At 34.6% G+C, this 20,612-nt stretch overlaps 2 protein-coding genes across 3 annotated transcripts; one reads left to right on the top strand and one right to left on the bottom strand.

The window, feature by feature from the left end:
• Window positions 1-12,734: 12,734 nt before the first annotated feature.
• On the top strand, window positions 12,735-19,830 carry LOC136068625 (ankyrin repeat-containing protein BDA1-like). 2 transcript variants are annotated; one of them, XM_065776012.1, is made up of 3 exons: window positions 12,735-13,489; window positions 18,580-19,247; window positions 19,326-19,830. In XM_065776012.1, the coding sequence occupies exons 1-3, from the start codon at window positions 12,842-12,844 to the stop codon at window positions 19,459-19,461; spliced, it is 1,452 nt and encodes a 483-aa protein (XP_065632084.1). In that variant the 5' UTR covers window positions 12,735-12,841; the 3' UTR covers window positions 19,462-19,830. The 2 variants fall into 2 exon arrangements, with proteins under 2 accessions (XP_065632084.1, XP_065632083.1); XM_065776011.1 differs by having other exon boundaries at window positions 18,580-19,830.
• On the bottom strand, window positions 19,826-20,317 carry LOC112017388 (protein NO VEIN). Its single transcript, XM_024049840.1, has one exon. The coding sequence runs from the start codon at window positions 20,315-20,317 to the stop codon at window positions 19,826-19,828; it is 492 nt and encodes a 163-aa protein (XP_023905608.1).
• Between the last annotated feature and the right edge of the window lie 295 nt (window positions 20,318-20,612).

Here is a 20,612-nt window from a genome sequence, read left to right as displayed (position 1 = left end):
TATGATGTATTCTATACCTAAATTATGTATTCAAAATAATTTATCAAACACTACTAAATGTAAAAATAAGTGTTTTTTTTTTTTTTTCTATATTTAAATTTTGAATTTGAATATAGAATAATGAAAATGAAAAGTAGATACACTACTTTTTAAAACCAAGCAAGCCTAGGCCACTGGATGATGGAGGATCAAGGATGGACGTTAAGTGCCACAATAACGAGTTTTATTTTTGTATTATTACGTGTGTGGTTATAACAATATTCTCAATGTTGGAGAATTCTACTTGCTTTCGCTAGTCACTTAATAACAATGGAAATTTTGGTTGGTATGTTCATTTAGCCATGCAAAGCATTGTGTCCCTTGCCTTTTCCTTTAAAGATGATTTGCATTTGATGAATAATTGGAGAGTGGGACCAGTTAATAATACACAACATATTCACATTATTGCATATCCAAATGTTTTAGGCCCAGTACCCTTATAGTGTGCTTAGAAGTTTGGTAGATTTTCAAAAGGCGGAAATTACATTTTCATTCCTACATTTTCAGGAGATTCTCACTTTAGTCCATAGATTTAATTTTTACTGCTTTTAGTCCCTATCTTGAAAAACGCTTTCCATTTTGGTCCCTGCCGTTATATCAGAGAGGGAAAATACACACGTGACAAACGGCAGAATTAAAAAAATATTAAAAATATTTTATTTTATTTTAAAATAAAATAAAATTTTAGTTATCATTTAATTATTTAAATAATAATTGTTCTTCATGTTCTTCCCTCAAATTGAAAAGAAAAGAAGCAAAAAGCAATAGAGGGAGACTGAGATTTGGGGGTTTTTTTATTATTATTATTATATTTGAGAATTTGTAAAATGTGGAAAATGGACAACATTTTCCTTTTCAGTCTTTCATCCTCTGAGATCTGATCTTCTCAAATTTAGCAAATACTGCTAGCAAAAACATCATCAAACTCCCCAAACCCTTGAAAATATTTATGAGGCATACGTGCTATCTCTTGGCACTCCCTACCATTTAGAAGCCAGATGCCAATCCCCTTGATTACGTCAGCTCGATCTTGTTTCCCAATTCCTCCCACCATCACTAGCTTCCCCTTCAGGTTCATCAGACGGCCACATGTAAGAGGACAAGGTACTGGAATAAAACTCCTATTCAACAAACTGTGGGAAAAACGGCTGGAGAGATTATATGCAATTAGGCCATGACGATTTTGTGGTGCACCATTCCCAGTTGAATAAATCAAAAAGCACATGTATTTGCTATCACGAAGAGAATTTGTTTTGGGTTTTGTTTGTTTTATTATTATTATTATTATTTTTTATTAAGTGTTTTGGGTTTTGTTAGTTGATTGTGTTAGAGTATCTGAGTTTGATCATGGTTTTGTATATGTTTTTGCTTGTTTGGATGCTAAGAAAATGAAATAAAAGAGAAGAAAATCTTGAATTTTTTATTTTCTGGGCAACCATGTTCTTGGGGGAAGAACATGAAGAACAATTATTTTTAACTAAAATTTTTAATATTTTTATTTTAAAATTATTGATAACTAAAATTTTATTTTATTTTAAAATAAAATAAAATATTTTTAATATTTTTTTTTAATTCTGCCGTTTGCCACGTGTGCATTTTCCGTCTCTGATGTAACGACAAGGACCAAAACGGGTACCGTTTTTTAGGATAGAGACTGAAAGCGGTAAAAATAAAATCTAGGGACCAAAATGGGAATCGCCTGAAAATATAGGGACGAAAATGTGATTTCCGCCTTTTCAAAATGATTAGAAAAGAAGTGAGCTTTACAATTATGTGGCAGATCCAAACTTTGTTTCTCGTCACCAGTTGTGTAATAATCAATGGTTTGCTCTAGGGGTTTTCCATTCATTTGGTTAGCTTCTCTATGCTTTGATGCTGCCTCATTTTCTTCCAATGCCCTTGTTTGTGCAATATTGACAAGGTGCTACAAAAACAATCCTTGAGATGATAAGAAGACAATTCTTGCTTTATCTTGCTTCAGGCCTTATCTAACAAATAAATTGCTTATGGTGTGGTCCGTGTGGATATTCTTGTGCAAGAGGTTAAGCAAAAGAAATGGTTTAAGCATGTTGATTTGGAAGCAAGACATAGTCATCATTTTCAAAAAAAAACTTCATATATTTCAAGAATCAAGAATACCCAAGAATCATCATTTTCTTTTTGCTTTATCAATAATATTCTCTTATTACCTATCAAAAGCAAGAGTTTGATATCTCTTAATTGTTAAAATCTCATTTATCCTGTTTATCTGGTATCAGTTTCCTGTTGCTACTAAAGTATAGTAAATACTAGTTGCTAACCCGTGCGATGCATAGAAAAATTTGAATGTAATGTTTTATGCAGTTTTTGAAATAGAGTTGCAGCATTTTTCCATTAATGAAATATTTTCTTTACTGTTCCAGCATTTTTGCAGTAAAGTTTATTTATGAATTTCAACTAGTTTGTTTTGTAACATCTAATTTTGCTATAATTAGTAAAAATCTTAACAACCCAAGAGATTCAATTGAAACAATTATATAGCAACATTCTTCTCAATGAGTTTTTAACCAAGGCGTTTGGTAATGTTGTTCTAGTAACGTCATTTGTATTTTTTAGAAATACGTGTAGGTGAAAAAGTATGTAAAAATATGTATAATGTTGTTTAAACACTGAGAACTGTTGTTTAAAATACCTTACCAAACACCCCATATTCTTAAGGATTATGGAGACAAATCATTATGGTTTTTAGAAATTTTGAGGACCCATTTGGTATAGTAGTTTAACAACATATTTATAGTTTTTAAACAATATTATACGTATTTTCATATATTTTTTTATCTACACATATTTCAAGAAAATACAGACAACATTACTGAAACAACTTACCAACGTTACCACACACTTCGAAGTAATTGTTTCTTACATTGAATTTAAAAAGTATTTGGAATATGCTGTTGAAAAGTCAAAAGGCTTAATCACAATTCCTCAATGCATACCCCACCCTTCCCTACCCAAGAGACAAACAACACAAAAGCCTCAATACTGGGTCAAGTTAAAGTGAAATAAGCATATATACCTAGCAAAGGGGTATCAGTATATCACATACACATAACACATTTCTGCCATTTAATATTTAGTTTAGTCCCAAAGAAAAAAGAGAGAGAACTGAGATGCGATTCTTGAGTTGAGGCGATGACTGGGTTAGTGGGTCACTAGCGGCTGGGACAGAGACGGTGAGTCTGGCATGAAAGGGGCTGAAGCAGAGAGGTTCAAATTGTTTCCCTTTTAGGTTACAATTTTTTGGTTTAAAATTGGTTCAAATGTAAAATTCACCATCTAAGTTTCACCTTTTGTCATTTTAGTTCTCTAAATTTGACTTTTGTTATTTCAATCCTCTAAATTTCAATTATACTTAATTTAGTCATCTGTTTACTATTCGTTAAATTACATGTTAACTTACACAAAAGACACAATTTTATGGTGTAATATTCATCAAAAAAAGTTTTACAGTTTAATTAATATTTAATTTTTTTATAGTTTCTAAATTTTAGAAAAAACGTTAATTAAAAAAATAAATAAATAAACCCAAAAGTCTAAAACCCGTGAAGAACAAAGTCGAAACAGCGCCAATTCCATTTTGATGATAGCGCCTAGATTTTGAAGATGATGAACACCATGCCTTGTTTGGATTAGAAATGGAATCATATTTAGATTTGGAAGGGCATGGTTTTGGTGGCGTTGGGATCATTGATGAGGTTCTGAGTGAGGACTTGGACGGGGAAGAGGACTTGGACGGTATGTGCCTTTTTTTTTATCTTCTTTTTTGGATTCAAATCAACAACCAAAAAGTCAATGCTTATTTTTTGTAATTTTGAAGGCTTTTTAGTTTTATGACATAGATCTTCCTTTCTCCCTCTCAATCTCTTTTTTTCTCTCTTCCCCCCTCTTGTTCTTCACGGGTTTTAGACTTTGGGTTCAGTTAGTTTTTATTTTTTATATTTTTAGTTAACGTTTTTTTTTTTCTTCTTGAAATTCATAAATTAAAAAAAGTAAATATTAATTGAACCGTAAAACGACGTCGTTTTGTGTAAGTTAACAGTGCAATTTAACTGATAGTAAACAGAGGACTGAATTGAGAATAATTGAAACTTAGAGGACTAAAATAACAAAAATCAAACTTAGATGACTGAAATGACAAAATGTGAAACTTAGAGGGTAAGTTTTGCATTTTAGCATTTAAAATTTGATTTGATTTGATTTTTTTTTTTTTTTTTTTTTTTGATTGGGTAGTTAGTTTATAGCAATTTAATTTTTATTAATTTTTTTTGTTGATTTTAAAATCTGTCTGAAAAGTGAGGACCAATCTTGGCTTATTTTTTTTTTAATAGATCTAAAATCTATAGGAGGTATTTATTGGGCTTGCTTTATTATATAATTATTTATTTAATATTTTAGTTCAATAAAAAAAAAATTTATACTTTTCCTTTTTGTTTAAAATGGCCTAATATATTGTTAAAGGACTAATTATGGACCAATGTTTAATTTTATTGGGCTTAAAAAAAGGCGAAACTACAATATTAGTCCTTCAAGTTTACTTTGTGGGTGCAATTGGTCCTTCAAGTTTCAGGCAAGCACAGTTGGTCCCTCAAGTTTTAAAACTGAGTTGTATTAATCTTTTTACTAACTGCCATTAGTAGCATTACTTAAGTGGCTAACAGAACAATAACTTGTCATTTTTTTTAATTAAATATTTTCTAATGGTCTGATGTAGAACAGACAGCACATTCCTTCTTGAAGCAGCAAGGGCGCAGGAAGTCACAACACAAGATCAAAGGGGGGGTGCCAATAGGGGCCATCACGGGTAACAGTGTCGGAATTGCATGAAAATTTAGGCAAAATTTAGGCAAATTCCTTCATTAAGGCCCCGAAAACAGTGTTTTTGCAATTTATAATAATATTTGTTTTTCCTTAATAACTTTTAGTTTAAAAGTCAAAATAAGGTCTCATCTATTTTGGGACGACCCTTAACGTCAGTAGTTTATGATTCTGCATTTAACTCAATTTTTCCATTTTTGGTAAAATTTGGTAATTTTGTCACCTAATCGCTTACTTAGTGTGAATTAGGGTTTTAAACATTTTTTTTTCATATTTTTATGTTTTGTAGCCGTCAAAGGCAAGATAGACTATTATCAATAAACATAGACGTTTTGTCAAATTTTCTTTTGGTAGATTCCAGTTTTATCTCCTTGTGGATTCAGGGAAAACCCTTCATGGATTCGAGGTTTACTACCAGGAACTAACAGTTTAGTTTCTGTTTCATCAAGAGAGCATCGTGTGTGCTTTCTCTTCAGGCTTCCACGACATCAGTTGGTATCAGAGCCTTAACTTACCTTGGTCTAATGGCTAACCAGTGAGATGGTGACCACCATAACAATGACAGCAGTGACGATGTCAACAACCCAGTCCTCACTAGGGCTAAGTTCCTTGACTTTCGTGATTCAACCTAGCAGACTCTAGACCAGATTCAAGAAGGGCTTGCCACCTTGCTTAATCGAAACCCTAATCGTGATGATGGAGAGCAACGTGATAACCGAGCGTGAGGCCCTCCCTATCGTGGTCCAAACCGAAACAGGCAGCAAGACTACAACAAAGAAGACAGTGAAGACGAGGAGTTTGCAAAGAGAGTCCTTGGAAATCATCATGGTCCCGCAAGGGATAATGGCCGAGATTATCAAGAGCAAAGGGACTATCGAATGAAAGTAAAGTTACCATCCTTTAATGGTAATGTCTCCATTGAAGAGTATCTGGATTGGATCAATGAGGTGGAAAAGTTTTTCAATTATATGGGTACAGCCAATGACAAACAGGTGTGTTTGGTGGCCTACAAATTGAAGAGATGAGCATCTGCCTGGTAGGATTGTGTTCAATTAAATCATACCCGTGAACGAAAGCTTCCAATATGATCATGGAGGAGAATCAAAAGATTAATGGCAGATCAGTTCTTAACACCAGATTAGCAGCAGGAGTTGTTTAAATAGTACCAAGATTACAGGCAGGGCACTCGGACAGTTAATGAGTACATGGAGGAGTTTGACAGGTTGGCGAATCGCAGTGATTTGGAGGAAACTGAAGACTAACGGATATCTAGATTTGTACACGGGTTACGAGTTTCCATCCGAGATCAGGTATCCTTACAAACCCTATATACTTTGAATGAGGCTGTAACCTTATCCAAGAAAATAGAATATCAGCATCTCAGGGTAGGTTCGAAGCTTTCCAACTGCAGTTCGGAGTCCTCTAGTTCCACTACCAACAAAGGTAAACAGCCCATGTTTTCATCACGATCACAACCCGTGGTTAGGGAGAATAGTGGTGTCAACCAATCCACAGTGGCAGTAGCAGGTTCTGCAGCTCAGCTAATAGCGAATGCCAACCCCTATGCTAGGCCAACTAGGAATAAGTGTTATAGGTGCGAAGAACCAGGACATCGATCTAGTACTTGCCTTAAGCGAGCCGCAGTGAATCTGGTAGTGGCAGAATAAGGCGAGGTAGAAGATGAACAGGAGGGTGAAGAGGTGTATAATGATGTGGATCCGTATGCCTATGATTCCAGTGAGGTCCAAGAGGACAAGAAAGGCCTGCCACTAGGGCGGTCTTTGCTGATTCAGAGGTTGTTGCTCACACCAAGGGTGGAATACGGTGATCAGCGGAATGAGATCTTCCGAGCACGATGCACCATCAGTAAGAAGGTTTGTGATTTGATCATTAATAGTGGCAGTGTAGAGAACATTGCATCGAAGAGTTTGGTTACCAAACTAGGACTGAAAACAGAAAAGCATCCCTCTCCGTACAAGATAGGTTGGATTAAGAAAGTTACGGAAACTTTTGTTACTCAACAATGTCATGTTACTTTTTCTATGGGTAAATGTTATGTAAATGAAGTAGTTTGTGATGTTGAAATGGATGCATGTTTTTGGGTAGAACTTGGCAGTATGATGTAGATGCTACTTATAGGTGTAAGGATAATGCGTATGTGTTTTTTAAGAATGGCAGAAAAATTGTCCTTGGTCCTATTAAGGAAGGCAGTCTACCTAAAGCTTCTAAAGTGGAGGGGAAGCCAGCACTCCTCATAGTGAATAATGAAGATGAGTTTAACAGGGAGTGTAAGGAGTTGAAACAAGTATATGCTGTAGTGGTGACAGATGGTGAGCCAAAGAAGGTTACTGAGATACTTGAGGCAATTCAATCATTGATCAAGGAGTTTGAAGAGCTTTTTCCAGAAGAGCTGCCTACAGGTTTACCACCAATGCGTGACATCCAGCATTGCATTAATTTAGGTCCTGGAGCTAGTCTACCTAATCTGCCATATTGCAGGATGAATCCTCAAGAGGGTCAAATTCTACAGGGGCAGGTAGATGAGCTTTTGAGCAAGGGGCAGATCGGGGAGAGTATGAGTCCATGTGTAGTACCGGCACTATTAACACCAAAGAAGGATGGGAGCTGGCGTATATGTGTGGATAGTCGAGCCATTAACAAGATCACAGTCAGCTATCGATTTCCTATTCCCCGACTAGATGACATGTTTGATATGCTGAGTGGGTCCAAGTGTTACACCAAGCTGGATCTCAAGAGTGGGTATCACCAGATTCGGATCCGACCTGGAGATGAGTGGAAGACAGCTTTTAAGACAAAGGAGGGGTTGTATGAGTGGATGGTAATGCCTTTCGGATTGTCCAATGCTCCCAGCACTTTCATGAGACTTGTGAATCAGGTATTGAAACCATTTATTGGAAATTTTATGGTAGTTTATTTTGACGATATCCTGATTTACAGTAAGATAAAAGCAGCACACTATAATCATGTGCGAGAAGTATTAGCAGTGTTGCGGGCCAATGAGTTGTATATCAACTTGAAGAAGTGCAGCTTCTTGACTGATAAGTTGCTGTTCTTAAGGTATGTGGTCAGTGCGGATGGGATTCATGTTGATGAGGACAAGGTCCGTGCAGTTAGAGAATGGCCAACCCCAAAGATAGTGAGTGATGTGCGAAGCTTGCATAGGCTAGCAACTTTCTATCAAAGGTTTGTTCGAGATTTCAGTAGCATAGTAGCCCCTATCACTGAGTGTCTGAAGAAGGGGAGGTTCTCATAGGGAAAAGAAGCAGAACAAAGCTTTTCCTTGATCAAAGAAAAGTTGAGCACAACCCTAGTTTTGGCATTGCCCAACTTCGATAAGGTGTTTCAGGTGGAGTGTGATGCATCTATGGTCGGGGTAGGCATTGTTCTTTCACAAGACAACAAACCAGTACAATGAGAAAGTTTGTGAAGCTCGAAGTAAATGGTCAGCCTATGAACTGGAGTTCTTTGCTATAGTACGGACTCTTAAGCATTAGGAGCGCTACCTGATTCAGAGGGAGTTTGTATTATACACGGATCATCAGGCATTAAAGCACATCAACAGTTAAGTTAGCATTAACAGGATGCATGGTCGGTGGGTAACTTATATACAACGCTTTCATTTCACTTTGAAGCACAAGTCTGGTGTCACCAATAGGGTGGCTGATGAACTCAGCAGGCGAGCATCGTTGTTAACCACCCTATGTACTGAAGTTGTAGGGTTTGATTGCCTCAAGGAGCTGTACGAGAATGATGAGGATTTTGGTGATATTTGGGGTAAGTGTCAACAAACTCATACTACTATCAATAGTGTGTACATCCAAGATGGTTTCCTTTTTCGGGGAAACCAATTATGCATCCCTAAAAGTCAATTGAGGGAGTAGATTATTAGGGAGCTGCATGTTAGAGGTTTGGGTGGACATATGGGCAAAGATAAGACAATAGCACTGGTGCAAGAGAGGTATTATTGGCCATAACTCAAGAGGAATGTTGGCAATCATGTGAGGAAGTGTCCAATTTGCCAAACTGCTAAAGGTCAATCTCAAAATACTGGTTTATATATGCCTTTGCCAGTTCCACAAGCACCATGGGAGGATCTGTCTATGGACTTTATACTGGGTCTTCCTCGAACCCAGCGAGGTATGGATTCAGTATTTGTTGTGGTTGACAGGTACTCAAAGATTTCCCATTTCATAGCATGCAAGAAGACTTCAGATGCTACTAGAGTGGCCAATATGTTCTTTAAAGAAGTTGTGTTTTTGCATGGAATGCCAAAGTCCATCACCGCTGACTGAGATACCAAGTTCATTAGTCACTTCTGGCAGACTTTGTTGAAGCATTTTGACACTTCCTTGAATTATAGCAGCACTAGTCATCCACAGACTGATGGCCAGACAGAAGTTGTTAATCGCACTTTGGGGAATTTGATTCGATGTATCTTAGGTGAAAAGCCCAAGAAGTGGGATCTTGCATTGTCCCAAGCAGAGTTTGCGTACAGTAACTCAGTCAATAGAAGCACTAGTAAGTCTCCATTTGCCATCGTCTACTGTGTGCTCCCAAAACACGCTTTGGACTTGGTACCTTTACCTGAGCTTCCAGGAGTGAGTCAAGCAGCAGAGAATATGGCTGATCGTATTCAGGCCATGCAAGAGGAGGTGAGGCAGAAACTGGAAGTTACAAATGCTAAGTACAAGGAAGCTGCTGATAAAAAGAGGCGTGAGAAAATCTTCAATGTTGGGGATTTAGTGCTGGTCTATCTTAGGAATGAGAGATTTCCAGTTGGTACCTACAACAAATTGAAGGACAAGAAGTATGGACCATTTCAGATTACTACAAAGATCAACAACAATGCTTATGTGGTTGCTCTTTCTCTAGACATGCGCATTTCTTCTACCTTCAATGTTGCTATCTTGTATGATTATCATCCTCCTGATGAACCGAATAGTGGAAACTCGGGGCCGAGTCCTTTTCAAGTGGGGGGGACTGATGTAGAACAGACAGCACATGTCTTCCTGGAGTAGCAGGGCCGCAGGAAGTCACAACGCAAGGTTAAAGGGGGGTGCCAGTAGGGGCCATCACCGGTAATAGTGTTAGAATTGCATAAAATTTGGCAGGTTGATGAAAAACGGCGTTCTGATCCAGATTCATGACTGCCATGATCGTTACCAAAATTTAGGCAAATTCCTTCATTAAGGCCCCAAAAACAGTGTTTTTGTTATTTATAGTAATATTTATTTTTTCTTAATAACTTTTAGTTTAAAAGTTAGAATAAGGCCCTATCTGTTTTGGGATGACCCTTAAGGTCAATAGTTTATGATTCAGCATTTAACTCAATTTTGCCATTTTTGGTAAAATTTAGTAATTTTGTCACCTAATCGCTTAATTAGTGCAAATTAGGGTTTTAAACGTTTTTTTTCTTTGTATTTATATGTTTTGTAGCCGTTAGAGGCAAGGTAGACTATTATCAATAAACATAGATGTTTTGTCAAATTTTCTTCTAGTGGATTCCAATTTTATCTCCTTGTAGATTCAGGGAAAACCCCTCGTGAATTCAAGGTTTACTACCAGGAACTAACAGTTTAGTTTCTGTTTCATCAAGCAAGCATCGTGTGTGCTTTCTCTTCAGGCTTCCGTGACATCATGGTCAAAAACAAAACAACATCAACCCCATTTTATTTATCACATATCTACTCTTTTTTTGTCTCAAAATTTCTCCCTCTGCAACATCACTGCTGCGAAACCATCACTGAAAAAGGGACCCTTTAGCAGCAAAGAGCATAAGGAGACATGATCTAGTGGAGATCTTTCCACTGCCATTTACCTCTCCTTAAAAAACCCAGAAGCTAACAGATGGAACTTGACCTAGAGATCTTTGATCCCAATCTTGTTTTATAAGCTTCACTTTCATAGGTTTGTTGGAATTTTATTAATGTTTGGGNTACCGATCCTACCATTTGGCTTGAATTTTTTTTTTTTTTTTTTTTTTTTTTTTTTTTTTTTTAGTTGGTTTTCAAACTCAACTCTCTCATATTCCTCTCTATTTTTTTTTTTTTTCTCTTCTTATTGTTGGTTTTCAAACTCAACCCTCTCATATTCCTCACCCCACGTTTTTACTTTACTTTGTTATTTCCCTTTATCAAGATTTATCTGTTTCTTTTTTCTTTTTTCAAATCTCCTCATCTTTATTTTATTTTATTTTTTAAAAAAAAGACACATACTATAAAACCATTACTACGACTTCAATCCATATACTTAAATTTAGACTAGCCTCTAAGCGCGTGCTCAGAGGCTTTTCTATTTTTTGGGTAAAGGTTAATTTGAGCATTTATTATAATTTGGGATTACTAAATTTTCCAATCACAAAAAAATCTAGGAGTGTGATGAAAAATTATTTCTCCACATATGATACTTATCACATCCCTAGATTTTTTTTGTGATTGAAAAATGTAGTAATCCCAAATTATAATAAATGCTTTAAATTAACCCTTACACAAAAAATAGAAAAGCCTCTGAACATGTGCGTGAGTGCATGCTCAGAGGCTAGTACTTTTTAAAAATTTTGAATAATGTCTTGTCAATTATGGGTTCATAGTATTTTTTTTTTTTTTTGAGAAACAAAAATGGGGGCCTTTATGGTTATATCACTCTCTCGGGCAGAGCGCCAGGTGGCCTCGAGAGGGGTAGCCCGATCTCGAGGGCCCCTCTGTACCTCATGTGTAGGGAGTTACCACACCAAGGATGCCCACCAATGGACTCCTGCGAGCAGCGGGATTCGAATTTAGGTGTGGTGCACGAAGTGAACCAACCTTACCCACTCAACCAAGCCCCCGTTGGCATGGGTTCATAGTATTTAATTATGTAATTTACTCAATTTTGCTTCTTTCTTTTTTTGGCCACCTTTCATTCTTTTTTTTTTCTTTTTCTTTTAGTTTCACTTCATGTTTTACACAAATTATGGTTTCCTACCAACTTTAGGACTTCTTTACTATATATATTTTTGGATGTAGTCTCCTGAGCATTTAAATTAAGATAATGTTTAGGTACAAAGTTGGTTGTAGTCTAAAGTTACTACTCCTACTAATAAAATTAACATGACTAAATATTTTGAATATATAATCGTTGAATTGCATGTTCTTTATATTTTTAACACACATGTCAAATTTCATTCTAATTGAATGTTATTTATTATACAATCTATAAACTTATTTTTTATGGATAATTTTATATTACAAAAACTTAAAATTTAAATATTTGATTGATCACATAACTATTGATTTTTTACATTCTAAAATTATGCAAGCATGAAGGATATAAGAAGAAAATATAATTCAATAGTGGATTTTTCAAAATTCACATCCAATAAAAAGAAATTGAATGGAATTGTACTCTTAGGCTACAACAAATTTTGTTGAATTTTGTCCTTTAAATTATTGATTAATAAAATTTTTAAGAGATTTTCTCTTTTCCTTTTTCTGGTGGATTATATGTTCTCCTTGTGAATTTAAGGGTTTATTGTTGAGATAAATTTATTATGTTACTTGCGGTGACTTGCTACACTAAGAATGCCCATTAATTGTTATTCCCTTACAAAATCTACCGCGTAAAAAGAAACTTAAAAAAAAAATGATGAATTGTGAGGACGTTATTCACAAATTATCAGACATTGTTTTGTCCTAAACATATTTTCAATACAAATTTTTAATATCGTAGTTTAATCAAAATTTAATTGAATTATTGATACTTAAAAAGCAGTTCTTAAAACCTCGGGCAATACATGATTAGGAAGGATTTAACAAAAAAAATAAAAGATACAATAATGGTACAAAGACTTTCAAAAGTCCCAAACTCATATATACATGAAGAAATATCTCTCACACAAATATGGCATGTTACAACTTTGTTGTGTGCTACAGAATCAGCATTCTCTAGAATGGATGAGAGAATTGAAAGGATGAATCAAGCTGCGCAAGTTGCTGGAAAAGGAAATATTGATGGCTTTTACCGCTTAATTCAGAATGATGTGAAATATTTAGACTACTTCGATGAGTTACCATTTGTTGATACCCCTTTACACATAGCTGCAACTGAAGGGAACATCCCCGTCGCTATGGAGATGATGAGATTAAAGCCCTCATTTGCTAGGAAACCAGATCCACATGGATTTAGCCCCATTGACCTTGCTCTAAAAAACGGGCATACCAAGATGGTGCATCAACTTCTACGTGTTGATCAAGACCTTGTTCGTGTCAAAGGCAGGGGGAATATGACTCCTTTGCATCATGTAGCAAAAGGAAATGTTCAACTTGATCGTGAAGAAAAAAGAAATGATAAACTTGATCTATTGATTGAATTTTTATCAATCTGTCCAGATTCTATTACAGATGTGACAACACAAAATGAGACTGCTCTACATATTGCCCTTAAAAATAACAAAATCGAGTCTTTTAAAGCCTTAGTGGGATGGCTTGCCAGCCGTTGGTCCCAAAATGCCTCAGATTATGAGAGGAAAATCTTGAACTGGAAGGACGAGGAAGGCAACACCGTGTTGAACATTGCAATTTCCCAAAATCTTACCGAGGTAAGCTCTCTCCTGTACTCAATTATGAAAATCCAAACTAACATCGACCTTGTATTAACAAAATATGAATAAAAGAAAAAAAAACAATAATAATTTTTTTCTCAATAAATTTCAATTCAAACTCTTATTAAAATGAAACTCGATGTAATGATAATGTATTAATTTTCTTTTAAAATTTCTCTTTTAATATACAAAATAAAAAATTAGTGAAAAAAATCATCTTTCATTTTATGATGAACCTCGTTTTAACAATATTAAATTATTAATTGTTGGAAAACTCAAAATTTGAAGTTGGTTTTTCCATGATCGACAAACTAAATAAAACTAGTCATAGACCTGCACATTGCGCATGATAATATTATTGTTTTAGTTATTATTGGTTAATAGTTGGTTTTTCATTTTCTTTCAAGTTAATATGTTGACTTTTAAAAAATATTAAATCTAATATATTAATTCAACAACAATAATAATAACTAGCCTCTAAGCATGCGCTCAGGCGCATGCTCAGAAGCTCTTCTATTTTTTGAGAAAAAAGTTAATAATTTGCATCAATTATAATTTGGGATTACTATATTTTCCAATCATAAAAAGCCTAGGAGTGTGATGAGTATTATGTGTTAGCAGGTGAAATAATTTTTCATCACACTCCTAGGTTTACTCACTTGCTTCCGCTCCATCGCCCTCTTCTTTCCCTCCTAAATACAAAAATGGGTACGTATCTTCTTCAGTGTGTTTGGATTTTTTTTTTCCTCAGAGTTTATTATTATTATCTAAAGTTAGTTAAAATATGGTTGTGTATATATATATATATATATATATTAAAAAATTGAGACTTCAAAATAAACTGTATAATAGATTACAAGTTAATAAACTTAAACAATCAAAAGAAAAATCTGAGACAATGGTATAATAAATCATTAATCATTTTGTATCAAGCCCAAGGATGACATCAAATGGGGCATCAACGTCGCTATTGGAATAGTTAGCCTCATCACTCTAATAATTTTTAATAATTTTTTGATCTCTTACATAGAATGCACTAAAAAATTAAATATGTGAATCTGGGCTTACTAAACTTCGGAAGACACTTCCCAAATCCAACTCCCACAATACATTCTAACATATATTTAGATCCAGACAACATGAAATAATTACCTCTAGAGATGATGTTGCTCTGTCAAGAATGTAGACTCTATAATGAACTTTTGCAGCCGGGTTGTCAACATGAAGGGACTTCAAAATGGTGGCATATCATTTGTAGCACGGACTTCACGTCCCCTACTCTTTGATTGCAAACTTTTATCCTGAAAACATAAAACAACGTAGATTACAGATGCTACATACAAAAATAGTTGTTGCTATGGAGGATAGGGATGGAGGGAGAACATTATAATAATGATAATGGGTGGAAGTTTGAAGTTGTGTTTGTGAGAATTTGTAGGCAAATTTTTTTTAAAGATAGCTCATCGTAGTTTATCTTATCCAATTGTTAACTTTTTTTTTTTTTGGCTGGGAATATATATATATATATATAGTTATATATTTTGGATAAAATTTTTGCTGGGAATATTGGTGGTTAGTTAAGGAATAAGAAAGAATTTTGAATAAGTAAATTTTTTTTAATAAAAATAAAAGATAATGATTAGAAGTTAAGAATAAAGCTTCGATTGAAATCAGGAAAAAAAATATTGAATTCAAATAGGAGAACGTGTACCTGGGATTTGAAGAGGTATGCTAAATTTTAGGAAGATGGGTGAACGTGGGGTTTGATTTTTTTTTTTTTTTTTAATATAGTTATTTAATTTTGGATATGTATAGGATATGTAAAAAGTGTGTGGAATATATCTAAATAGAGATAATGTATGCAAAATTTTAGGAAAAAAATATGTGTCAAACTTTTGAAATTTGTTAAACTGTTTAGTGATAAAAAGTTGCAGACAATTTCATTTTGGCAAGTACTTAGAAAAAAAAAAAAAAAAAAAGAGTACGTTTATGGGAGAAAATAAAATAGTTTTATATTTATTTATTTATTTTTTAAAAAAAGAAGAAGTTGTATTAGTACTTGACTACTAACGTGAGAGTGAAATGTGGAGGTGGGAGAAAAAACTTTTTTTTTTTATTTTAATTTAGCTAAAAATTAGGATTTTTTAAATTACTAATTTTACATGTCTAACCCCATTTTTAAGCTATACAAACAAATGAATTTAAGGGTTTTTTAGGCATAAAAATTGAGGAATCCAAAAAGGGGAAGCCCCTTAAATAGTAGTATAGATAATGTTTAATAATAATAATGTTGAATAAAATAATATGAGAAGAAAAAAGGTAAAAATAAAATATATAACAATAAACACCAAATTAATTATCTCTAAATAAATACCAAATTATTTAAATCATATTATGTAATATTATAATATTACATTCTTATATACTGTCTTTAATTCTTTACAATGCAATATGATAAAATTTAACAACCAAAGTGAAAAGAAAAAAAAAAAAAAAAACCCTTAAAACACAATTAAATCGCATCAACCTAAAGTAGAGTTCTAAAAAACACAAAATTTCTCAACCTAAAGCAGAGATGCAATATATATATATATATATATCACCAAAAATTGAGAGAGAAAGAGAGAGAAATAAATTTTTTTGTGAAGAAAAATTATGCATATAATGAAAAAGAGAATGCCAAATTTATACTAAAAGGATAACAATAAGAAGAAACAAAATAAAGGGAAAGATGAAGAGTGATATTAAGAGAGAGGGTAGTGGGGAGATGAAAATGTAAAGGGAAAGAGAAAGGTTGGAGAAAGTGTAAATGTTAAATAAAGTGAGTACAATTTAATTTATTTAAATTTAAATAAAATATTATATGTTTAATTAAAAAAAGAAAATATAAATAATTTAATTATATGGAGGATGTGACTGAGTTTAAATATTGAATAAAATAAGATGAAAATATTAAAAAAGTAAAAATAATATTGTGGGGCCAGAAAATCAGATAGCCTTGGCCCACTCCAAGCCAGGCCCAAGGGCCCATGCCGAGGATGCGTGAGGGGTCTGAGGATGAAAGCGCGAGGACCGACCCCCGAGAAACATATCCGAGGAGGGGCCCGTCCTCGGGCATCCGAGGCCTCGGGAGAACACGAGCACCTCTCCACCGAAGGGGACTCCTTGAATATCCGAGGAGAAAAGGGTCTAGTGCCACGCGTCGGCGACGGGAGCACGGCGAAGGAACAAGCCTTAGGCGAGCTGTCACCTCTGCATTGAATGCCCTCAACTAACATCCTGGTCGCATTAATGAGGACAGGACTCCTGAACAGCGCCGCCTTGGGTGTTGCAACCCACTGAAGGAATAGGGATGCGGCTGATTGGATAGGCTCTCAAGTGGTGGCCTGGTTGATCGACAAATGGAGGGTTAGGATCAGTTTAGAGGGGTATATAACGTAGGGAGTCTCTCCTGAAAGAGGAGGGGGGAAAAATCGGAACGAAGGAGTCCTGTAGTGACCCCTGCTCTCTGGAACCTTTTGTAACCAATCTTAAAAGAAATAATAAGAACGTCAAACTTCGAAAGTCCAGTTTGAGGAGCATCATTGTGTATCCCAACCCATGTTTAAGTTGATAATGGCATATGCAACCATGCAGGGCAGTTGTACCCCTTACTAAGGCCTAGTTCTTGAACTCATACTCTATAAATTCATTGAAGGGCAAGCTGGGCTTGGGTCCATCCTATCAACCTGGAGAAATGTCCCAAATCCAGTCCCTACAAATATATATATATATATATATAACAATAAACATCAAATTACCCAAATCATGTTATGTGATAGAATAATATATATTATATTCTTATATATTATCTTTTTTATTTTTTTTATAACGCAATAGTATAATATTTAACAATCAAAGAGAACAAAAAAAAAAAAAAACTTAAAACACAAAACTAAATCATACCAACCCAACGTAGAGTTATAACAAACATAAAAAATTTTCAACCTAAGCAGAGTTGCAGGAAAAAAAAAAATACTCCAAAAATTATTGTGTGTGTGTGTGTGTGTGTGTGTGTGTGTGAGAAAGAGAGAGAGAGAGAGAGAGAGGGAGGGAGAAACAACCTTTCTTTGATGGAAAACTATGTAAAGAATGGAAAAGAGAATAACAAATTTATAACAGATAGTGTGAATATGAAGAGACAAAATAAATAAAGATGAATGGAAAGATGAATAGTGACATTAAGGTTGAGGGTAGTGGGGAGATCAAAATGTAAGAGATGGAAAGATGAAGAGACACCTTTCTATGATGGAAAACTATGCAAAGAATAGAAGAGAGAATAACAAATTTATAAAAGATAGTGTGAATATGAATAGACAAAATAAAAGAAAATGAATAGTGACATTAAGGTTGAGGGTAGTGGGGAGATGAAAAGGTAAGGAGGGTAAAGACGAAAAGACAAAATAAAAAAAGATGAAAAGTGATATTAAGATTGAGGGTAGTAGAGAGATGAAAAGGTAAATACATGTGAAAAATTGGAGAAAGTGCAATTATTAGAAAAAAAATAAATGTTAAAAAACAATTATAGGAAAATTGGAAAGAAAAAGAATAATGACGTAGATGCTGATGTGACTTAACATAAGCACAATAACATTAAACATTACACTTCAGTTTTTAGTAATACATAAATATAGATAGCATATTTATAATCTCTTTAGGTAAGGGACACACGTAAGAATTATTTATATAGAGTCAGACGCATAATACGACATCATTCATTGTCCAAAGTTTGGATACAAAATAGCAAACAACTAAACTGTCGTGGTCATTTGATAAATTAAATATAAATAAATAAATAAAACCAAATAGAGTAATTAAATTATTATTTTTTAAATGACACAATTGATACCTTAACACTTTTGCATGTATACAATGTAATGTTATTATTATTATTCATGTAAACTCATAAATTTTCCACTTTCGAATTTGTTATGTATAAAGTTTTTTTTTTTTTTTTTTTAATAGAAAAAACACTAAAAGTTTATGCATTTGGATTAAGAAAATAGACGCAGTGGAATCCTGATTAGTGACAGTGTATATGCATGCAGGCTGTGAGGCACTTGTTCGCTTGGAGTAATGAGGTTGATATTAAGAATGAAGTGCGTAAGGCAGCATTGGACATGTTGAAAACACAAACAGGCAACAGCGAGATGAGGAATATGCAAATCCGTGTGGAAAGTTCAAAGGGTTCATCTATTACTACAGATAGTTCTTATGCACATTACCTAAGTCCACCCAAATGCAGGCGTCTTGAAAAAATTCGAACCAAGTATGCTCGTCAAATGACGACAATATCAGACGATAAGCGCAATGCGCTTCTGGTGGTTGCTACACTGCTTTTATCAGTCACCTATCAAGCGGCACTCAACCCTCCTGGAGGACTTCACGAAGGCATTTCGAAACCAGGCGCTAATTCTTCACGGATTAGTACTAGGCAGGCTTATGTACCTTGTCCGGCTAATGCAACATATCATCGAACTTGTGGAAAAAAAAATCTATTCAAAGGGACAACAGAAGGTCAAGGGACAGCCAATCTTGTTAACACAATCCCCTTTTCGATGTTCTTGGTTTCTAATTCTGTGACATTTCTTATCTCAAACTCGGTAACTATTCTCCTCACTCCAGACGAGTGCATTGGTTGGATGTTATCCGGAACTCAAGCCTTCCTCTGGGCTTGCTATATTGTGTCCTTCGCGGCCATAACCGGCTATACATGGTATTGGATTACTCCAATTTCTATTGGTACAGCGCTTTATCTGATCCTACTAATGGTCTTTTCTGCTTGGACAAGCAGGCGTCATGGTCTAGGCCTACGTCTGATTCGCTTACAGGAAAAGATTGAATTGATGAAAAAAAAAAAGGTGCTGTTAACGGGTGCTGTCCAAAAAAAAAAGCCAAGCTCCGAGGCTGCTGAAACTCCACGGCATTAGCCGGTGACAACTTTCATGCATATGTGATTTACTTCTGCATGTTTTTCATGCTTAGGTGATAATATGACTTCCTACTTCGCTTTTAGGTGGAAGCATTTAATGCTTTGTTTTCTTGTGTCCTTTGTAATATCTAGGTAATATGACTTTCTACTTTGCTTTTAAGTGGAAGTATTTAATGCTTTGTATCAATATATCCGACAAAAGTATTGTATCCAAGAAGTGACAAAGCTAAGTGTGGTGAGATAGCAAATGAGTGTGAGGAAATAAATGGTGAGTGAAATAGTGAAGAGTGGTATGTTATGCGTGTAGCAAAGTGTGTGTAATGTATTAAGCATAAATAAAAATTATATTTTATTGATAAAAATTAAATAAAAATCATAGACCCATAAAGTAGCTGCATTCTCCCTCTGAGACCCCTTACCTTTTTCATTGGCAGAGAAAGATGGATTGTGTAAGACACAGCATCAATGTTCTTCCTCAACACCAATTCAGTCTCACTCGTAATAGCTGTTGCACTTAGAGTATTGAGCCTAGGATCCTTGTTATGTTCCCTAACTGAAAGCCGCCTAATCTTTGATAAGAACAATAGGACTTCAGGATGAACATTTGAGAGTTGCTGCTTCACAGGTTTAACCTTATCAAACTTCAGAGGTAAGCCTATTGTTGTCATTGGAAGAGTAGTCCCAAAACCATATACGTTTTTTATGCCAGAAAAGGTTGGATTCTCCTCAACCCATTTAGGAACTATGTACCCAAGATTGCAATGTGGGAAAGGATCTTCATTGAATCGTATTTGATATCCATTGCTGAATATATATGGCTGAGAACTAACCATAAAGACACTCTTAAATCGCATTTCTGCTTATTAACTAGAGGATAACCTAATTCAAGAAATAAGATAATAGCTAAGGGTTTATTTGACAAGAGTTTTCTAGTAATGTTGTTGTTGTTTTATGAAAATACATGTGGATGAAAAGTGTGTGAAAATATGTGTAATGTTGTTTAAATACTGAAAACTATTGTTTAAATAACAGTAACAAACACCCCCTAAATTATCATTTCTGGTAATTATCAACATCATTTTGGTTTTATTATTTTCTTTCACTATAATTGAGTACATAACATTTAGTACTCTAGATTGACACCTTAAG

This window comes from Quercus suber, unplaced genomic scaffold, assembly GCF_002906115.3.
Source record: "Quercus suber isolate HL8 unplaced genomic scaffold, Cork oak 2.0 scaffold_125, whole genome shotgun sequence".
Taxonomy (NCBI): domain Eukaryota; kingdom Viridiplantae; phylum Streptophyta; class Magnoliopsida; order Fagales; family Fagaceae; genus Quercus; species Quercus suber.
This window is presented reverse-complemented; position numbering and strand designations above follow the sequence as displayed.

Bases quoted from the DNA above. Each gene is read 5' to 3' on its own strand.
- LOC136068625 (XM_065776011.1), top strand. From the start codon at position 12,842: ATGGATGAGAGAATTGAAAGGATGAATCAAGCTGCGCAAGTTGCTGGA. The intron at 13,490-18,579 runs GTAAGCTCTCTC...ATATGCATGCAG, and splicing joins TTTCCCAAAATCTTACCGAG to GCTGTGAGGCACTTGTTCGC.
- LOC112017388 (XM_024049840.1), bottom strand. From the start codon at position 20,317: ATGCGATTTAAGAGTGTCTTTATGGTTAGTTCTCAGCCATATATATTC.